General features: G+C 36.0%; 2 protein-coding genes across 2 annotated transcripts; one reads left to right on the top strand and one right to left on the bottom strand.

Annotated features, from left to right (window-relative positions):
• Window positions 1–4,764: 4,764 nt before the first annotated feature.
• LOC121244236 lies at window positions 4,765–6,340 on the bottom strand. The gene is made up of 2 exons (XM_041142256.1): window positions 5,444–6,340; window positions 4,765–5,392 (listed from the first exon to the last, which is right to left on the bottom strand). Exons 1-2 carry the CDS (start codon window positions 6,194–6,196, stop codon window positions 4,865–4,867), a joined length of 1,281 nt encoding a protein of 426 aa, XP_040998190.1. The 5' UTR covers window positions 6,197–6,340; the 3' UTR covers window positions 4,765–4,864.
• A 3,814-nt stretch (window positions 6,341–10,154) lies between these two features.
• Window positions 10,155–11,927, top strand: LOC121245035 (organic cation/carnitine transporter 3-like). Its single transcript, XM_041143309.1, has one exon. It carries the CDS (start codon window positions 10,331–10,333, stop codon window positions 11,900–11,902), a length of 1,572 nt encoding a protein of 523 aa, XP_040999243.1. The 5' UTR covers window positions 10,155–10,330; the 3' UTR covers window positions 11,903–11,927.
• Window positions 11,928–20,420: the final 8,493 nt, after the last annotated feature.

The raw sequence follows: 20,420 nt of genomic DNA, 5'->3' as shown, positions 1-20,420 counted from the left end.
AAGAATGAAAGAAATCGGTGGATTCCTTTCATTTTCAGGGCACTGAGTTGACTCAGGCATGGCTAAGTTCGATCCATATACTGATCGAACGAGTTTGTATGCATTCGAATGGTAGGAACTCAAACGTCGAACGGTTGGTCGGTTCACCATACGTGCGAACTGAATTTAATTTTAGTGTTCGAACATATATGTTTCGAACGGTACTGTAAAAATTATAACGTTCGAACGGGTTAGGGATTTGAACGAACAGTATAATAGAAAACAGTTTCTCATTGTTTTAATTAGTATATAATTTTGTGAATATTCATGTATTATATTTTATAACTAATGTTGCATATATATTTTATTTTTTAAATTTTAGGTTGATAATGTCTTATAGGGGATGTAAACGTGGCAGACCAGGACAACCTTCCATCAAAACAATTCGAGAGAGGATTATTTTATTAGAGCGTCAGGTGAAGATTTTTCTCTTTCTAACTCTTATCGGGAGGGTCATTCATTAACATCAGTCTTCATTGTTCGTGGTTGGACACAATCCTCGACCAGAAGGACGAAGCATGAGACCTCGTTTCTTAACTTGACATCGTCTCTGAGTTCTATAAAGAATTTGGTGGTGCCAGACCTGATGACAGAGGGGCATACACAATCCGAGGGTCATACACCATAAAGAGCTTGCTGATTTTATTGATATTCCTTGATTGCGCACTGCATATCTGAAAGTGGTGTCCAGAGAGTCTCCAGCTTCAAGTGATGGGGAGACGGTTGAGGATGAGGGATCTTATATAGATGCACTCGACGACTTATCTGATCATGAGGTGAAGCAGTTGGTTGTTGGTTCAGATGTTCCTCCCTATGATGGGACGAAGAGCATCAAATAGACAGATCTATCTGATTTCTTCAAGATCATGAACTTGATCATCTCCAACAACATTGATCCTCGGCAATATAAGACAAAGGTTGGCATGGATTGAGCGAATTTTATGCTACGCGTCGCTTGTGGGGTTCATATCGACTTAGTGGGTTATATATTCATTAGGGATCAGAGGTCCGGTACATTACGACGGATATATTGCCATTCGGAATCCTGATCGCACGATTTTTTATCGATATTGCTCAGCTTGTTTGGGAGTCGATGAGACTAATCAACTCCTCCACCCTGTCATGAAGCACAAGACACTCGAGACTTCATCTTCGTGGTCCTATTCCAAACCCGGTTGATACTCAGAGAGATGCACACTTGGGATTTCGTGGAGTGTTGACTGTGAAGACATCCATGCAGGCTGAGGCATCACACACAGCTACTCGTGAGGAGATGGCAGATATAGTGCGTGCAGAGATCAGCAGACCGACATTAGCGGTGATTGATGTAGTGCTTATGGAGATCCGTACTGCCATGTCCGAGTTACGTTTAGAAATTAATGCTAGTATCTCTAACTTACATACAGAGATTGATAATATAGTTGTTATATATTGTGAATATATTATCGATCAAGAATATTATTACTATACTATATGTAATATACTTTAGATTACTAGATATTATTTATATGTAATATACTATACATTACAATATACTGGAACTCTTTCGGAATGTCATTTGAGCAAGAAACTTGCAACGCCAATCTTTAGTCCACTGTTAAGATCTTGGTGGAGAAAAAATGGGTTTTTCAAAGGTTGTCGGCGGTTATGGTACTGATAGCTTTCGGCGTCGGACTTGTTTACTATGGCATGCCACTAGGTCTGGGAAATTTGGCATTTAATCTCTATTTGGGTGTCACTTTCAATGCCTCATCCAACACTAGTATTAGTGCAGAGGTTTTCCAACAATTAGGTCCAACAGTCTGAGGGAAAAAAGGGTTGTCGCTGCGACACAGGGCCAAATGTGTGAGGGGGAGATTATTGGAGTTGTCCTACATCGGTTGTGGAAAGGGCCGGTGGTCAGTTTATAAATGTGAGGGGAAACCTCACCTCTTAAGCTAACTTTTGGGGTTGAGAGAGACTCATGATGACCCAACATGGAGTTGCATTAACTCAAAGTTTACGAGTGAAACTAAAAATTGAATGGTGGTCTGCGCAGGTTTGGGGAAGGGGTGTCTTTCTCATTGTCGTCTTCTTTTCTTTTTGGTTTCTTGGTACTTCATCTTCTTTTGAGCCCATAACCACTCTGCCCATCTTTTTCACATCACCATTCACACAGAAGAGAACAACCTTAGTTTCTTCTCTCTGTTTTTCCCCTTCCTTTTCTACTTCAAGTCATATCCTCTCTCTGACTACTTTTGAAATCCTTATTCCCTAGATTTCACTCACGAGTAATGCTAGATACAAGTCTCAAATAGACAAGTTCTATACAAGGCTTTTATAAAACAATAGGTCCCACTAATAAATAATAGATTTTTTTACACTTTTTTAAAGTGGGGTTCACTTTTTTACAAAGGCTTGTATGAGACTTGTCTATTTGGGATTTGTACAAATCATTTTTCTTCACTAAAACCTTAATTTAAGGCTGGTATAAACTATACACTGAGAATCTCTATGAGACATCGGTGTTTATTTCAATTTGCAATGATGATTCACAACTTGAAACAATAAATAAAAAAAAAAAAAAAAAAGGAATTGTCACTGTATATTACTAAGACTCTCTTACAGCATCTTTACAACTGCATTTGTATTTTATTTTATTTTTGGCTGCTCTTGGAAATTACATAGCTATGAGTCACAAATTGAGACAACAGAAAATGAAGAACAATGAATTGTGAGGTCATATGAGAGATATCTTTAGGAGGAATTTGAGACGATAAACATTACAAACAATTAACCAATATGTTGTTTGAGAGGGACTGGGTTGAGTCTGCAGATACATATAACTTCTACTCTACGGCTGATGTATATCTTGCAAATGAGACATTTATGCTTGTTTGAAAGGATGATTTGGATGAGATGGAGATGCGCAGTATGGAAGAAGCAAGAAAAGCTTATAGAAAAATAATACATTTTTATCAATATTTCAATTTCAATCTTCTACATTTTCATCTAATCATTACTTGATCGTTACAGTTTTATTAAATTCTCATACAAAACACAAAAAATAATACAGTTTTTTCAAATTTTAAAACAAAAATAATATTCAAATAATTTTATAATTTTATAATATTTTTATTCAAATTTTTCTCTCATTTTTAAAAATCTAATAAAACATTTTAATTTAATTCAAACTATTTTATTATTATTTAAAGATATTTTGAGATATTTTAACTGTCCAAATATGCTATAAATGTTACGAGTTCGTGTTGAACAAACATTTGTAAATGAATCCCAATCTAGCGTTATAGAGAGGGGGGGATCCATTGAATTCATTGTAGACCTACCATCATTAATCAAGACTCTCCTCTCCCAGTTTCTTCTCGTTAGGATCTTACTATATATAATACCTTTGTTATTTGAAACCTTTCGTGGGCTGGTTCCTCAATCTATGTTGTTCTTTGCTAATTGTAGTACTTCTCCGCCCAAGTTCTGATTTATATTCTGTTTTCTAACTTTTTCCCTCTTGGCCCATCCCCGTGTTTTCTACCGCACTTATAAACCCTTCTCCCTCTCTATCTGCTTTGGGATTCTCTCCTTAAGAGTCTTCTCCGTGATTTTGAAAATGCTTGTATGACTTCCAAATGTTTTCACTCATATATATATATATAATATGATTAAGAAGTGACTATTAATAAATTTAAATATATTTTTTTATTTTTTTCTTAATGGTTAAAGATATTTAAAAAATGTTTAAAAGCAACAAAAAGAAAAAAAAGAAAAAGAAAAAAATCGGTGTACATATTTGGGTGTACATTTGGTGTTGCACCCTAACTTTGTCCTTATTTCCTTCAGTAATAACTTCTGCAATTCTATTTTCAACTGTTTCCTCCATTAACTCCTTGTTTTTCCTTATCGGCCTCTGAATCCCCTTGATTTTTAGATATTATCATTATATAATTCATTCTTAGATATACAACCACACCAACCACCAAGGACTCTGCCCCTGACCGGGTTCACAATTCACTTGTCAGATTGTAATAAGGAAAATGCTAGTATGTCGCTCCAACTTGACCGCTTGGTAAAATTTTTTTTTTTTTTTTTTACTTAGTGATTAAGGAAGTGTTTTTAAATGTATTGATGTATTTTTTTTATTTTTTAAAAATATTTAAATGTATTTAAAAAAAAAAACTGGGCAGCACGCCCAGCAGTAAATGCTGGGCGGTAGAGTAGCATTGCCCTTGTAGTAAAACGGTCACTTTGTGTGGCTCACCCTTAGCGGGAAAGGATAGGGAACATTTGTATGTTCCTGGTGCCCCTTTTCTTTTTTTTTTGCACTGTACTAGTTATTAAGAGGTGTTTATTGGGATCTCCCACCCTGTGCTCTTGTATTCCTCTATTTGTTATTAATATATAAACTTGCTTAAAAAAATAAATAATAACATAAAACCAAATACATAACATGTTTAAGAAAAATCAAACCTATATGCCAAGTGATAGAAAAGGCTTGCTTTGGGTAGTCAATGGGAAAATTCGAAGGAACCAGCCAGCCAAACCTCGTAGTTGATGAAAGTAAAGTGGCTACTTGGGAAATATGGATTTAGGTTTTAATCAGCATACTTTCCACTTTCCATTTCAAGGAAAGTACCATGCATGTCATCGATCCTTCTCATCATTGTTACAAATATAGATATCAAGCTAAATTAAATGCAACCACATTTTTTACAAGAAAAGGAAAAATTAATCTCTAAAAAATTACACAAAAATATTAGCTAATAAGAACAAATTTTTGTTCAACAAGAAAGTGAAAGTGGATACATAAGCCTTAAGGGAGTTCTTTCTCCTTTCAGGTGGTAGATGGTCGCAAGCAGTTTTCGTGAAAATTGAAATTACATTTGACACATTCATAAGAAAAGGGGTTTGTACAAGCTTTGCCACATTTCTTACACAGAGGCTCATGTTCAGTCTTCCGAACCAAAGTAAGGGGATGTTGGTGGATATCAAATGTGCAAGCTTTCTCAAACTTGATATTTCTGAATTTCTTGAGAATGCATTTGGGATGAGTTCGGTAAAGGCAATCTGCACAATAGTAGAACCAATACGTTGGGTCTCTTTCTTCTTCACAGATATCACAATAATATTCACCAGAGTCTTCTTCTGGAGTATAGCAAAGTGTGAAAGGATGCTCATGTTCTCTGTATCTTGTCGTATATGACAGTGTTAAACATTTGAAGTCCACAATGAATTCACAATCGGCACAAAGGAATTTGTATCCTTGATCCAAACCACAACAACTACATTTCCAATAATACGACAGCGTCGAAAGAATAAGTTGATGTTCATGACAAGCATGTTTAAACATATAGGGATTAGACTACACTGGACATCAAGGTGAAAATCGCATTTACCACAATGGTAAGTGAAGTGGGTGTCGGATTTTTCTTGATAATTCAACACAAGATTTATGAAGAAAGAATCCACATTGAGCGCAAGTGTAAAAAGGAGGAAAAATGGACCGCACACACCCTTCACATTTCTCGTTGATCCCATGCTTGTCAATGAGCTCTAAGTCATGCTCATGACTGAAATGTTTGATTTTTGTAGCTATTTCTATTCCGTCTACCCCAACTTTGATCATTTTGACAATAAACGTTGATGAGCCAATGGATTCATCAGTTCCTATGTCTTCACATTCCAATATAGGTTTTGATGACTCACAAAACTCTTTATCTTCAAAATTCTGCAGAAGCGTTTGATCATCTCTCTCTGCCTTGCTTGTAGCACAATGGAGGTGGGCAACAAAATCACAACTCGAGCAATAATAGATCGCGTAGTTCGTGTTCACTGTGTCAACACAGAGTTTGCAAACTACGCGGCTCGATTGAGTGGCTGGAATGGAGTAGGTGAGGTTGATAGGGTGTTCATGCCTTATAACTTTGACTACTAGTGGTAAGGAAGCGCAACCCGAGTGAGCGAAAAATGAATACATGTTACAAAAGTAAAACATGCTACAGCTTACCCTCCCACAAACATTACAAGTGAATGGAAATGATTTCTGCAGTAGTGTCAAAGGGTGGTCATGAATTTCAGTTTCGAGGGTGGGCGGTTGTTCAATTGATGGTAAGGAAGTACAGTCTGGGTGGACAACGAATGAACACGGAGCACAAAAGTAAAACATGTCATTGCCTTGCTTCGCACAACGATCACAACTGAATTGGAATAATTCAGCATAAGGGTCAACGGGTGTTCATGGACTTCAGCTTCTTTGGTGAGTGGCAGAGAAGAGCATTTAATACAAAGATTAAATTCACAGTGAGAGCAATTGTAAGTGAAGCCCAAAAGTCTACGTTTGCAACTTCCACATATCTGTCCCGATTTGTTCAAAATTAGTTTTGAAGAGATGACAGTAAGAGGATGTTTTGGGTGCAATGGGTGTTGCAATTCGGTAGGTAATTCAAAACAGGATTTATGAAGGACGACCCGGTAACACTCTGCAACTGTAATTAGGACTGGAGACTCTTTCGTTGCACAGTCGACAAAAAGGTGATTCCCCCTCTTCATTAAGGAAGAATGGATGGTCGTGCTTGAAATGTTGAAGCTCCATCTCTCCTAGCCTGTCTATGATACAAACATCACATATATACTGAATTTTACCTGAAAAATAATGTCAGATCCAGATGGATGTAAGGGATAGATTTTATGGTTTCTTCACTTCAATCTCACATAATGCAGCCGTCAAACTTCCTCTACATCGAAACAAAAAGGTCCAATTACCCTTTCGGCCTTTCACTGCATGAAAACAAGGCAATCATCTTCAAATAATTCAAACTGATCACACAAATTTTTTTTTCCAAGCATACCATGGTGGAAAATACCTAACTGATCACACAAAGGACGTCTGTAGCAAATGAATTAGTCCTGTTGTAGTGAGATCACACTCTTGAAGTGAGATTTTGTGAAAAGGAAAAACACTTATTGCGACGAGTTGAAGTCGTGGCTAAAAATGATCCCCACATATTTTTTCATTTTCGTCATTTCACTTCCAGCAAGCATGAATTTATCACTAAAAACTATTATTTTCAGTGACAGAAATGTCACCACAAATATTTTTCTGGAAAAAGTCAATTCCAATGCGTTTCTCCTCCTTTTACGGCAACATTAATTTGTCGCTAAAAGTACGTCGATTACTACTAACTATTTGCGGCAATATTATACGATAGCAAAAACATCACCATTTCTAAATCAAATTGATTGCTTCTTTCTAATGCCTCCCGAAAGTTCTCCATCGACACTTCACTTCTTAAACTCCCCCATTGCCTTTCTTTTTGGGTTAAGATCTCACTAAAGTTCCCTATCACTCACCAACCTTTAGCTTAATCTCCATTATGAGAGTTGGTTTTCTATTTCTTTTTTTTTAAAGTCATGCAAAGGTCTTGAACTGTCCGAAAGTTTCCAAGACTCCAGCAGTTCCAACTCAAGATTTTCATTAGGTTTGGCGAGACAGCCTAACTATCTCCACCAATTCAATTGTATTTTTTTTTTCAATTTTTTCATTTGTTTCCAGTTTGAGATTCTTAGGGCACTAGTAGTGGGTTCAACAAAGTTAAATTTTAGTTAAAGAATAGCTAAAGTGCAAACTAAAGTGTAATAATGGGCTCAACAAATGAACAATAATTTTAAATTCAGATTATATCACTAGGCAAATTTGTTGAGCCAAAGGAGCTGGCCAAATATTATTTTTGGACTAAAATATTATGTTTTCGTTGCTTGCTTCTCTCCTGCGCAAGTAAAAATGCATTATTTTTTGCTATTTACTTCTCCCCTAGGCCATCGCGATGACTTTTAGAATATAAACTTTTAAGATAAAATCTATAGATATATATTAAATCTTAACTACGATTCTCAGTTTTGTAGTACTTACTAGCTCAACGAATACAATAAAATATACGTCAGATGTAAAATTTCTATTAGTTTTCCAAGTAACAAAAACTTATAAGTAAAATAAATAAAGAATATCCACTAGAATTAAAATAAAGAATTTACAAGAATAAATTATAATTATAATTAAAATAAATGAACAGTTCAAAATTAATATTTTAATAGAATAGTGAAAGATTTATTGAGTTTGTTATTTGATATTATTGAAAAATAGCTAACTAAATTTGTAATATGTGATATCAGCCACGCCTTCCCCAGCCTTCCTATGACTATCATTCTCATCTCCTCTCAATTCTTTATTGGCCAGATTTGAACCCAAAGTTCTTCTATCCCTTCCAGTACTCTTCTACCTGCTTCCCTCACTGAAAAGAATCATTAAACCCTCTTGCTCCCGAAAAAGCCTCGAAGGAAACACTACTCACACCTCTTCTATTCTCTCGGGAGACAAAACAGAGATGAGACTTTTGATAAATAAGATTTGCTCCTTTTTGAATGAAAGATTATTTTTTAATTTCATTTGAAAAATGATAAATACAGATTACTTTTCACAATATATTACACAACTATGCAATTGTAATATGAATAATATTTTCATAAAATATCTCATAAAAATAATATTATTTTATAAAAATATCCTCATTTTAAAACATGTATGATCGAATGCATTGTAAAATATATGAGAAAAGATATTTGTAACTGTGAATTTTACAACCGCTGTGTAACCGCTTTGAAAAAAATGAATAAAATATATAATCTACATGATAAAAATTAATTTCTTAATAATAGATTCTATTCCTTTTAAAAACGATTATGCGATAGTTGTAATATTTATATCAAAATATACTGTATAGGTATCGTTGCTCGTTTCTTTTAGGAAGCAATAATTCACCTGTCAACTTCAGTATTATTTTATGGAGTTTATATACGCATACGTACGTTGAAGATGAAAGGGAAAAGCTTAAGTAATTAGTTATAGACACAATAGTGTCGATAGTGCATGTGGATGAGTCATTCTGATCCATTGCATGCGGTACAACACATAAGTTGCAGTCAGCAAGTTATCTGCCGGCCTTGGTCAAATCCTTTCCATTAAATATAAGTATTGATTATATATGTATTCCTCAGAACATGACAGAGCGAGAACAATGCAATGCAAGGTGTTGCTAGTTTGAACCAATCCAATGGCAGACAGTTTCTGCATTATTCTTTGAATTGTCTTTTTTTTTTTTTTTTTTTTTTTTTTTGTGGGAATTAATGATAAAGATCAGGCCGGTTTTGTTCTTTGCTAATTAATGTTTCTATAAGTATATCATGGTGGAAATAAGCTCTGAATATCATATATACTTGAACAGTGCATAAGCTGAGTTGGTAGAATTTTAAGTGTTGCATCGTTGTCCAACAACAAAAGATTGGGATGTATTTTCTCGAAAAGGATAAGTTGTTCATGGTGATACCATTTTTTTCTTTTCTGCCGTAAATGATCAATTAAGATGAGACAATTGCCACGACTTCGTGATAGGAAAAAGTCAACGGTGGTATTTGAATTCAGAGATAGTTTCATCTCATCTTATTATTACAAATTTTTTAAATTTTTATATAAAATATAATAAATAATTCAACTTTTTCAAATTACAAAATAATAATAATATTAAAAAATAATATTAAAATAATATTTTATTTAATTCATTTAAAACTATTTCATCTTATCTCATCTCACTATCTAAACGAGGACTTCATTCTCACAATTTTTCCTATTAATTATTTATGCTGAACTGTGTGGCCGAAAAAAGTCTATTTTCTTGTAATTTCCATGTAATATAGATCACTTATTAGTAAATTAATAGTTTTTACATGATGAATAGATACCACTCAACAAAAGAATAAATTAATAGTAGAAGCTAGCTAGCTATATATACAAGACCACCGTAAACCAGGAATATATAGTTGGTGCTCAAAGATCCAAAAATACACCAGCAATTAAAATTCCGCCTGTCTAAACCCATCAAATTACTTGTACATGATATGATTCGTTTTGATCTGTACCAATCATTGGTTTATCATGACAACGAGTTCTTTTTTTTATTATTTTTCTTTCTCTATCTTTATTTTTTCTTGTTTTATATGTCCAACTCAAACTCGTGGATAGAGAATGCACAAATGATAATTATAAAACTAAAACCATCAAATAGCTTGACAACAACAATCCAAAACAGGCCAGCCACGCCTAGCTTATCTCAAAATGCTTGAAAGGATACATAGATCAGAAACATGACTAATTCTAAGAATATTATAGTCTATATAAAAACCTTCAAAGTTCGCAGCTCGTTCTCCCTACAGCTCTCCTGCCTGATCAAGATCAAATTTCAAGGTCCCAATGGCTGATTCAACTCATCCGCTTCTCTCCCTAGCCGACTCGGGTGAGTCAGAAGACACCCCACCATTAGTGAAAATCCTACCATCCCTTGATTCGACCATCGAGAGTGTCATCGGGAATTTCGGGTGGCCCCAATTCCTTCAAACCGTGCTTGTATCCATTGCATGGGTCTTCGATGCACAGCAAACATTCATCAGCGTCTTCACCGATGCACACCCTACATGGCACTGTACTCAGCTCGGGGACGAGTCATGCAACTCGGTTTCCAATATCTGCAATCTGCCCACTAATTCATGGGCCTGGGATTTGCCCGCCGACACTTCAATCCTCTCAGAATGGAACTTGGAGTGTGCCGCTTCCTTTGTACCTGGCCTGCCCGCATCTTCCTTCTTCACGGGTTGCCTAGTGGGTGGACTCGTTCTTGCCACACTCGCTGACTCGTCACTCGGTCGCAAAAACATGCTCCTCCTCTCATGTCTAATGATGTCTCTATCTTCGCTATTAACAGTGATCTTCTCCACAAATATATGGATTTACTCTGCTTTAAGATTCCTTTGCGGGTTTTTCCGTTCTGCAATCGGTACTTGTGCGCTTGTGCTTTCAACTGAGCTTGTGGGGAAAAGGTGGCGTGGCCAGGTGGGGGTCGTGGGATTCTTTTGTTTCGCATTAGGGTTTTTATCCCTTCCAGCCATGGCTTACATGAACAGAGGTTCTTCATGGAGATCTCTCTATCTCTGGAGTTCCATCCCTGGGATATTTTACTCTATCTTAGTTCACTTCTTTGTTCGTGAGTCTCCCCGATGGCTTTTTGTGAGTGGACGTGAAGAAGAAGCCATGGCCACATTGAAAAGTATAGCTTCAACTCACCATGATAGCTCAAACTGGAACTTTTCCGGAATGTGTTTTGAGCAAGAAACTTGCAATTCCAATCTTTACTCCACTGTTAAGATCTTAGTGGAGAAAAAATGGGCTTTACGAAGGTTGTCGGCAGTTATGGTGATAGCTTTTGGCGTCGGACTTGTTTACTATGGCATGCCACTAGGTCTGGGAAACCTGGCATTCAATCTCTATCTGGGTGTCACTTTCAATGCCTTGTCCGAGCTGCCCTCTGCGTTGTTCACTTTCTTTTTCATAGGAAAATTGAAAAGGAAAAATTCAATTATAGTTTTCACGACCCTTAGTGGTGTTTGCAGCATCATGTGTGTTTTGAAGGCAAAGATGTGGACAAGATTGCAGATTGGACTTGAGTTAGTGTCCTTCTTCAGCGCCTGTACAGTGGTTAATATACTGTTCTTATACACAATAGAGCTGTTTCCGACATGTGTTCGGAACTCTGCTATGTCGATGACAAGAGAAGCACTCGTGCTTGGTGGCGTATTCAGTCCGATGCTTGTCTCCGCCGGCAGGAAAGATAGTTTAGCATCTTTTGGGGTGTTCGGGTTGGCAATAGGATGTTGTGGGATGTTTGCAGCATGTTTGCCAGAGACAAGGGGCGGGTCACTTTGTGATACAATGGAGGAGGAAGAACACAAATTGGAGAAAGCAAGCTATAATGGGGTTGGGGAATTCTAGATATAGCTAGCTAAGCTAACTACAAGAAAAATAGGTATTTGCAATTTTTTTTTTTTTTTTTTTTTTTTAACAATAGAAATGATTATTTGTGATGAAAACAGACTCATTTTAACTGAAAATAATCATTTTATTGAAAATAACTGGTCGCAAATAAGCAATTTTCTACTCATTAGCTAAAATGTTTTGATGTCTTTGAATAGAGATTTGTTGTGTTATTCCTTTTTTTTTTTTTTAATGAGTTGTTTTTGGGTAGTAGACAATGTTTTTTTCTATATATATAATCTATTATATACATTATAATTCCTTAGAAGTCAAGTTCAGATATAACTCCACAATCATCTTTGCATCGATCATGCTTGTGGACATGTAATCTGAAATTTAAAGTACAAAATGTATACACACATAGACTAGACTCTAGAATAGATATTAAGTATTTAATGCTATTTAAAAAATTTACCTAAATGATGTATAACTTTGATGTGTGAATCTTTTTTTACTTCTAGTAAGTACTTTAAAATTACTTGATGCATGTATAGGTACGAGGAAAAAAGATCCTCTCAAGTTACTATCTGAATTTGATGGCCTCAAAATCTCAATAGAGAAATAAAGAACTCTAGACCAATTATTACTATATTTATGAATTTTCAGATCAATTTTCACTTGAAACTTTTAAATTTGAATGAAAATTTAAGGGGATATTTATCTAAGCTTCAAATTGTAAATAGACATTATTATATTAATTTCTAGCAAGCGAGCTGGCAAGGCATGTGAGGATGGATTTGTTCTTTCTAGTCTCAGCGAGATTCACTACAATAAAAAAGACTTTTTGGGATGATTTTGTTTTGGAACGAAATGAAAATTGTCTCAAAAAGTGAGATTTTGGGACGAATTTCTGATTTCATCCTAAGAAAACGATGGAAGAAAAAAACTGTTCGAACGGTATAATTAGAGATGAAATATTTTGTCTATAATAATGAAACCGTTCGAATGTAATGTTTTAACGTTCTGACGGTTAAATTTAACCCTTTGAACGTACATTTTGGCACATTAAGTAATATTATTGGCTCGTTAAGTATAATTATTATAGTGGGAAACTACTTTACGTTCAAATGTACAATTTTACCGTTCAAATGATGAATCAGGACTGTTCGAAAGTACAATTTGGCACGTTAAGTAACATTATTATAGCGGAAAATTTGTCTACCGTTCAAACGTACAATTTTCACTATTCGAATGATGAATTAATATTGTTCAAACGTTATTTGTATGGTTTAAACGATGATCATATGTTTTTTTAAGAGAATTATATTTATATTAACTAGTAATTATAAGAAATTTATCAATTAAATAATAGGAATAATATCAATCAATAATTAGTTTAGAAAATATAAAATAATACTAATTCATAATTAAATACTGAATTTACAAAACACTAAATATTTTCCATTCTAAAAACAATAAATAAATAAATAAATAAAAGAGAGAAAGTACTAAGACCTCAACTCTTTGCACACTGTAGCTAAGCGTTCCTATATTTGTATCAGTTGAGTACTGATGGTGACCTGAGTCACTGACATGGCATCAAGTTTCGTATGTAACTCAGAGATGCTACCAGTAATCTTTGTACGAAACTTAGACACAGTAGAACGGACCTCCATACGCACTGCATCGATCAACGCTGATGTATGTCCGCTGATCGATCGCTGCATTCACCATCTCGACCATGTCCTCACGAGTAGCGCTATGTATTGATGCCTCAGTCTGTCTAGATGTCCCTGCGGCCGATACTCCATAATCTCTCAGCTGTGCATCTCTCTGAGGATCAACCGGGTCTGGAACATATCCATGAAGATGAAGTCTTGAGTGTCTCGTGCTACGTGAGAGGGTGGTGCTGTGAATCGGTCACATCGGCTCCCGTTATCGGCAACATTAGGCATGACACTGGCAAATAGCAGTATTTTATTAAAAGGAATGCAAATTGGGAGTGGTTCGCTTTTCGGACTGATTTGCCCATGACTGCCCATTTTACCTTTCCCCAATAACCTATCTCACCAATCACGTAGCCTGTCTTCCATCCTACCACCAGGAACTAGCGGGTGATCGGGATCCTGAATGGCAGTATATCCGTCGAAATGTATCGGGACTCTGATCGAATTCTATCAAATATATACCCCACCAGGTCGATAGGAATACCATGGGCAACCCGTATCATAAATTTCATCCGATCAATGCCAACCTCTGTCTTGTGCTGCCGAGTGTCAATATTGTTGGCAATTATCAAATTCAAGATATTTAAGAAAGAAGATAGATCTGCCTGCTTGATGCTCTTCTTCCAGTCATATGGGGGAGCATCTGGACCAACAACCAAATCCCTCACCTCATGATCAGCAAGGGTATCGACCTCATCTGTATAAACTGGTGCCTCCTCCTCAGCCGTCTCCGCCTCAACTGAAGGATCAGACTCTCTAGGCACCACGTTCCTATATGCATCTAGCAGCTTAGGAATACCGAGATGCTCAGCGAGTCCGTCCCGTGAAAATACAACTGGAACTCCTCAGACAGAGATCCTGTATGCCCCTTCGTTATCTGAGCTGGCACCACCGAGCTCTCTATAGAACTTAGAAACAATGTCAATATAAGAGATGCTCTCCCATGATTTCTCCCGCTCATTTAAGATAGGTCCCCAACTACGATCGCTGAAGATTGATGGCAGGGAATGACCCTCCTAGACAAGACTCTGGAAGTCAGAAAGCTTCACTTGTCGCTCTAGTGAAACAATCATCTCCCTGCCTGGATTGATACTAGTCTCAGCTGGATTGTGTCGCTTACGTTCAGCCCTAGAAGAAGACATTTTAATCAACCTGTAATTTACAATTAAAGAGTTTATCAACACAACATTAACGATAAAATATATAATAAATAACTAATCACTAAATTACATACGAATAGTAAGCGAAATAAAGTTAGACATTGTGAACAATAGAATTTTATAAAAATAATATCACATTATTTAATATTAATTAGATTAATATTAATAGAAATTAAATATTTAACAAAATGTGATAATGTTTATATTCCTTTAATTATAATATAATATCTATTCTCGTTAAGATTTAATAGAACTACAATATGGAATAAAAATATCGATTCACTAATATTACTAAATTTAATTATACCGTTCGAACGCTTAAAATAGTGTTTGAACAGTATGCAAACCTGTTTCCTTGTATAGTTCGAACGTATAAAACAATAGTTGAATGGGTATGTTCGAACGTCTAAAACAACGTTCGAACAGTTAATTAATAAACTTGTGCCATTCGAACGCCCTACCCAATATTCGAATAGTATGCGAATGGAACTCAGTGACTACGTTGAGTCGACTCAGCCATTGAAATCCATGGAATCATTTGATTCCATCGATTTTTCAACAAACTAATATAAAGAGACATAAATAAACCTTCCTACAATGGTTTTAAGCAAATCTACAGTGAGTATTTATAGATAAATTGTTTTATCCTAATTTAAACAAATAATCCATCAAAAACTTAAATTTAAACGGTAAAATGGTTAGAAAAATAGCATACCGGTGCTTAGAGGAAGAGGCTTCGACTAGGTACTGTTCACGGTGGCGACGACGGTTTTAAAAGGCAGAGATGGACGATTATGTTGTAGAAAATTGCGTTTTGTTAGTAGTTTGACATCCATGAAAATGACCGTCTGCGACAACTTATATATGCAATACCATTCGAACGGTTAAATACATTCAATACATTTAAATACTATACTAATATATTAACGTATTATATTTTAGTTATAGTATAATTAGATGACACTATATATGATACTCTATATATGTTATCTATAGTCTAATATATTAACATAATATATTTTAGTTATAATCTATTTAGATGACATTATATATGATACTATATATATGTTGTCTATAGTCTAATATATTAACATATTATATTTTAGTTATGGTCTAATTAGATGATACTATCTATGCTAGTACTATAATATAATATATAATATGCTCGATTATATATTATAATATGATATTACTATGTTACTAAACTATAGTATCATCTCATATGTCTATATATATTAATGTTGTTCTTTTATTTGAAGGTATAGTGTAAAAAATTTTTTTATTAAACATTTACCAAATCGTTCGAACTATTAATTATAAGAGTTCAAACAGTTAATGTTCGAGCAAGAATGTATCCATTACCGTTCGAATATTATATTTATATATTCGAACGTGAAAAATTAGGAGGGAATTTTTTCCCGCTTCATAGTTTCACGTTCGAACGGTTAGTAAATAACCGTTCAAATAGGAAATGTTCTGCAAATACCCGATAGAACCTCACAATCTCGCTCTCCTCCCGCGCGCCACTCTCACTCTCTTACGAAATAGATCAACCCCTTCGTGAACCAGAGTCATTCTTCCTCAATCTAGTCCCCAAACTCAAAAGAGTTTTCATCTCACTCAATTATTCTCGGATTACATCTTTTCGGGGAGCTCCTTCGCACTGGGTACACGACATATAATCTAATCTCCTTGCCTTTTCATCTCCAAAAATTCAGGTATGTTTTTTATATTCTCATTTTGGTTTGAATATAATATTTTGCATGCTCTTGATATTGTATGCTCTTGATATTATTGTTTGTGTTGCTGTGAGTTCGTGATTAATGAAATTTTTTATTGTTGAAAATGACTGAAATCTGGAATGAACCTGTTCGAACAGTTTAGGCTTACTGTTCGAACATGTATGTTTTGTTCGAACATAGTTTAGAACCGTTCGAACGGAAACTATACATCAATGTATTTACATTTAGAATACAAATATAAAAGGAAAGTTGTCAATAATGATTATTAAAAAATAGTTAGGATTTAATAACACTTAAATAGTTAATTCTAAATTAATTAAATTAAGTATTTAATTTAAAATGCTACTAAATCTTTAAATTAAAATACAAATAGTTAGGATTTAATAATACTTAAATAGTTAATTCTAAATTAATAAAATGAAGTATTTAAATTAAAATACTACTGAATCTTTAAATAATACCTAATAATTATATTTTTGTTGTATTGTTGTATAAATAATATGTTGTTATTGTTTGATATATGTTAGCATACCTTGCATTCTTTGTTCATGTGAATAAACTTTAGACCCGTTCGAGAGTTATCAATTCGAATGAATGCTTGATTGATAACTCTTGAATTGTCCAGAGTGAATAGTTTAGGATTGTAAGATCATTCTTGCAAACTATCGAACTATATCTGTTGTCATCCAACATTATGATTTTGGTAGATTCATGATCCCTTGTTCTCTAGATATGTAGTTTCGGTGATGGTGCAACGACGTGTTACTCGTCAGTGCACATAACCAAATGAGCATATTTGAAGAATTATGAGGAGATGTTGCGAAAATTTTGTTAGACGTGACAGATAATAGATCATAGGTTGGCGACTATGATCTTATAATCCCGAACGGGATAGGACCAACTACCCGGTGAAAGGTGGCATACTCCTTAATTGATACATGATACATGCTTGTTTGCTAATGCACACGTGATTGTTTGTAATGAAGATAGTCGGCATGGATAAGAGTTGGATGAAAGTTAGCAATCGATTGAGTCAGAATTACAATGTATATGCTGAAGGTGTTAAGAAATTCTTGGAGTTTGCATTGGGTACATGCGATAGTGATGGACGTATTAGATGCCTATGCAGAGAATGCAGGAATTTGCATTCTCATAAGATAGACTTGGTGAAAGAGCATCTGTTTGTCAAAGGTATTGACAAGGGTTATACTGATTGGGTCTTATATGGCGAACCGTATTCAACTTCATTTGAGGCTCCACATGAAGAAGAAGAGATCGATGAAGATGTACAACCAGAGGTTGTTGGAGATGAATACGATGGGGATATGGAGCAAATATTAGGTCACATCGGTGCGGGAATGTTTATGGATGACGGTGACACGGACACATCAAGCTCAAATGATAGGGGTCATAATACTTTTGCACGATTGTGGAATGATTCACAACGTGAGCTATATCCAGGATGTAGAAGATACAGTAAGTTGTCATTTACCGTAAGACTGCTTCACATAAAATCAATGTGTCGATTATCTATTAAGGCAGTCAATATGTTACTTGAGCTGTTTAAAGAGGTACTGCCAGCAGACAATATTTTGCCTTGTAATTTCTATGAAGCAAAAAGTTGAAACGAGGACTCGAATTTGATTACAACGTAATACATGCATGTAAGAATGACTGCATATTATTTTGGCAAGAGAATGAGTAGTTGAACGAGTGTCCCATATGCCACGATTAAAGATGGACATCGGACAAGCAAAATGTCGCAAAAGGTTGTACATCACTTTCTGTTGAGGGAAAAATGAGTTAATTGGCATATTCTTGTGAAAACCTATGTAAAGTTGAGTTGTAACAAGTGTTGATGGATTGGTACATGAAAAAGATTGAAGTGTGCTCAACATGGCTCAACTGGCGCTCGACTGGCGCTCGAGCGGAACCTTCCAGAGAGGTTCGCTCGATGGGCGCTCGACCTGGCGCTCGAGCGGAACCAGGCAGAGTGGTTCGCTCGAGGTGAGCTCGACTAAGCGCTCGAGCGGAAACCAGGCAGAGTGGTTCGCTCGAGGTGAGCTTGACGTAACGCTCGAGTAGAACCCATCCAGAGTGGTTCGCTCGATGTGCGCTCGACTAAGCGCTCGAGCGGAACCCAGGCAGAGTGGTTCGCTCGAGGTGAGCTTGACGTAACGCTCGAGCAGAACCCATCCAGAGTGGTTCGCTCGATGTGCGCTCGACTCAGCGCTCGAGCGGAACTCATCCAGAGTGGTTCGCTCGATGTGCGCTCGATGTTGCGCGCGAGCTGAACTCATCCAGAGACCTTCGCTCGACCTTCGCTCGACACCTCGCTCGAGCAGTTTCAGAAGATAACGTGCGCTCGACCTTCGCTCGACACCTCGCTCGAGCCAATGTTCAAGACAACCTAAAGATTCATGTTTTGAGCGCCGTGACTTGCTGGAACTATAAATAGAACAGATCATTTCTGTTCTAAGGTGTGGAAAAATAGAGAAAAACCCTAAGTGTTTCAAAAGCCAAAGAGAGAAACCTATTCCTCACCTTGTGAATCTCTCTTGGACAAACACATATCCACCACACCACACTCAAGATAAAATCTCATTCAAAGTCCATTGAAATGGACGTGTTGTTGGCCGGAAGGTTTCCGGAGCTGCTGTGATGCAGAGATCGAGAGGTTCTCGTGGAAAGCTATAGAAGGTCGGAGTTCCGACATTACATGCGTGTAGAGATCGAGTGGGTCATTCGTGATGTTGCAAGCCAGGTTTAGGAACTACAAAGGTTTTGTGAGTGTCTCTAAATTGGTTGTAATAAACTTTTTCTATAGTGGATTTTAGGTGGTGCCTTACACCCGGAGTGGTTTTAGAATTTGAAGAAGTTCTTCAAATGAGTTTCCACTTCGTGACCAAAATCATTGTGTTAATTATTTTTGTCCATTGATTAACTGTTTATTTGTTTCTAATATTGAAAAGACGATCAAAATTGGAATACACCTATTCACCCCCCTCTAGGTGTAGTGATTGGTAGAACCACTGCTTTTTCACTTTCCATTGATACCTAGATTACAACGATTATTTATATCACACACAACGATTGTAGACATGACAAGACACTCATCAGAAAGAGTAAGGAACAATGATATTTTGTCACATCCTGCTGATTCGCAGGTGTGGAAGGAATTTGATCAGGAATACCCATGGTTTGTTGAAGAACCGCGTAATGTGCAACTTGGATTGGCAACAGATGGATTTAATCCATTTGAGAACATGAGTACTAGTCATAATACTTGGCCAGTTGTACTTATGCCGTATAATCTACCACTGTGAAAGTGTATGAAAGATCTATATTTTATGATGTGTTTGTTCATTCCAGGTTCGAGATCACCGGAAAATGATATAGACATACACTTACAGCCATTGATTGCAGAATTGAAAGATTTGTGGGAGAATGGGGTTGTCACATTTGATTCATCAACAGGCAAGTCGTTCAAGATGCATGTTGCGGTGTTATGGACAATAAATGATTTTTCTGCTTATGAAAACTTGTCAGGTTGGAGCATTAAGGAGAAAATGGCATGTCCAACTTGTAACAAACATACCAAATCTGAATGGCTTACGTACAGGTGGAAATTATGTTTCATGGGTCATCGTTAATTTTTACCTGGTGACCATAGATGGCGTGGAAATTCTAGAATGTTTGATGGAACTGTTGAATGGGGCCAACCTCCACCATATTTGTTTAGCGAAGATGTACTTGCACAATTTATAGATGCTGGTTGTAATAAATTTGGTAAAAAACAACAAAAGAGAAAACAAGCTACGAATGAGTTGAATTGGACAAAGAAGAGTATATTTTTTGAACTCCCATATAGGTCGAAATTAAAAGTGCGGCATAGTTTTGATGTTAT

The sequence above is a fragment of the Juglans microcarpa x Juglans regia genome, chromosome 8S (assembly GCF_004785595.1).
Source record: "Juglans microcarpa x Juglans regia isolate MS1-56 chromosome 8S, Jm3101_v1.0, whole genome shotgun sequence".
Lineage (NCBI taxonomy): Eukaryota > Viridiplantae > Streptophyta > Magnoliopsida > Fagales > Juglandaceae > Juglans > Juglans microcarpa x Juglans regia.
Note: the sequence above shows the minus strand (reverse complement) of the source record. Positions and strands in the feature narration are given on the sequence as shown.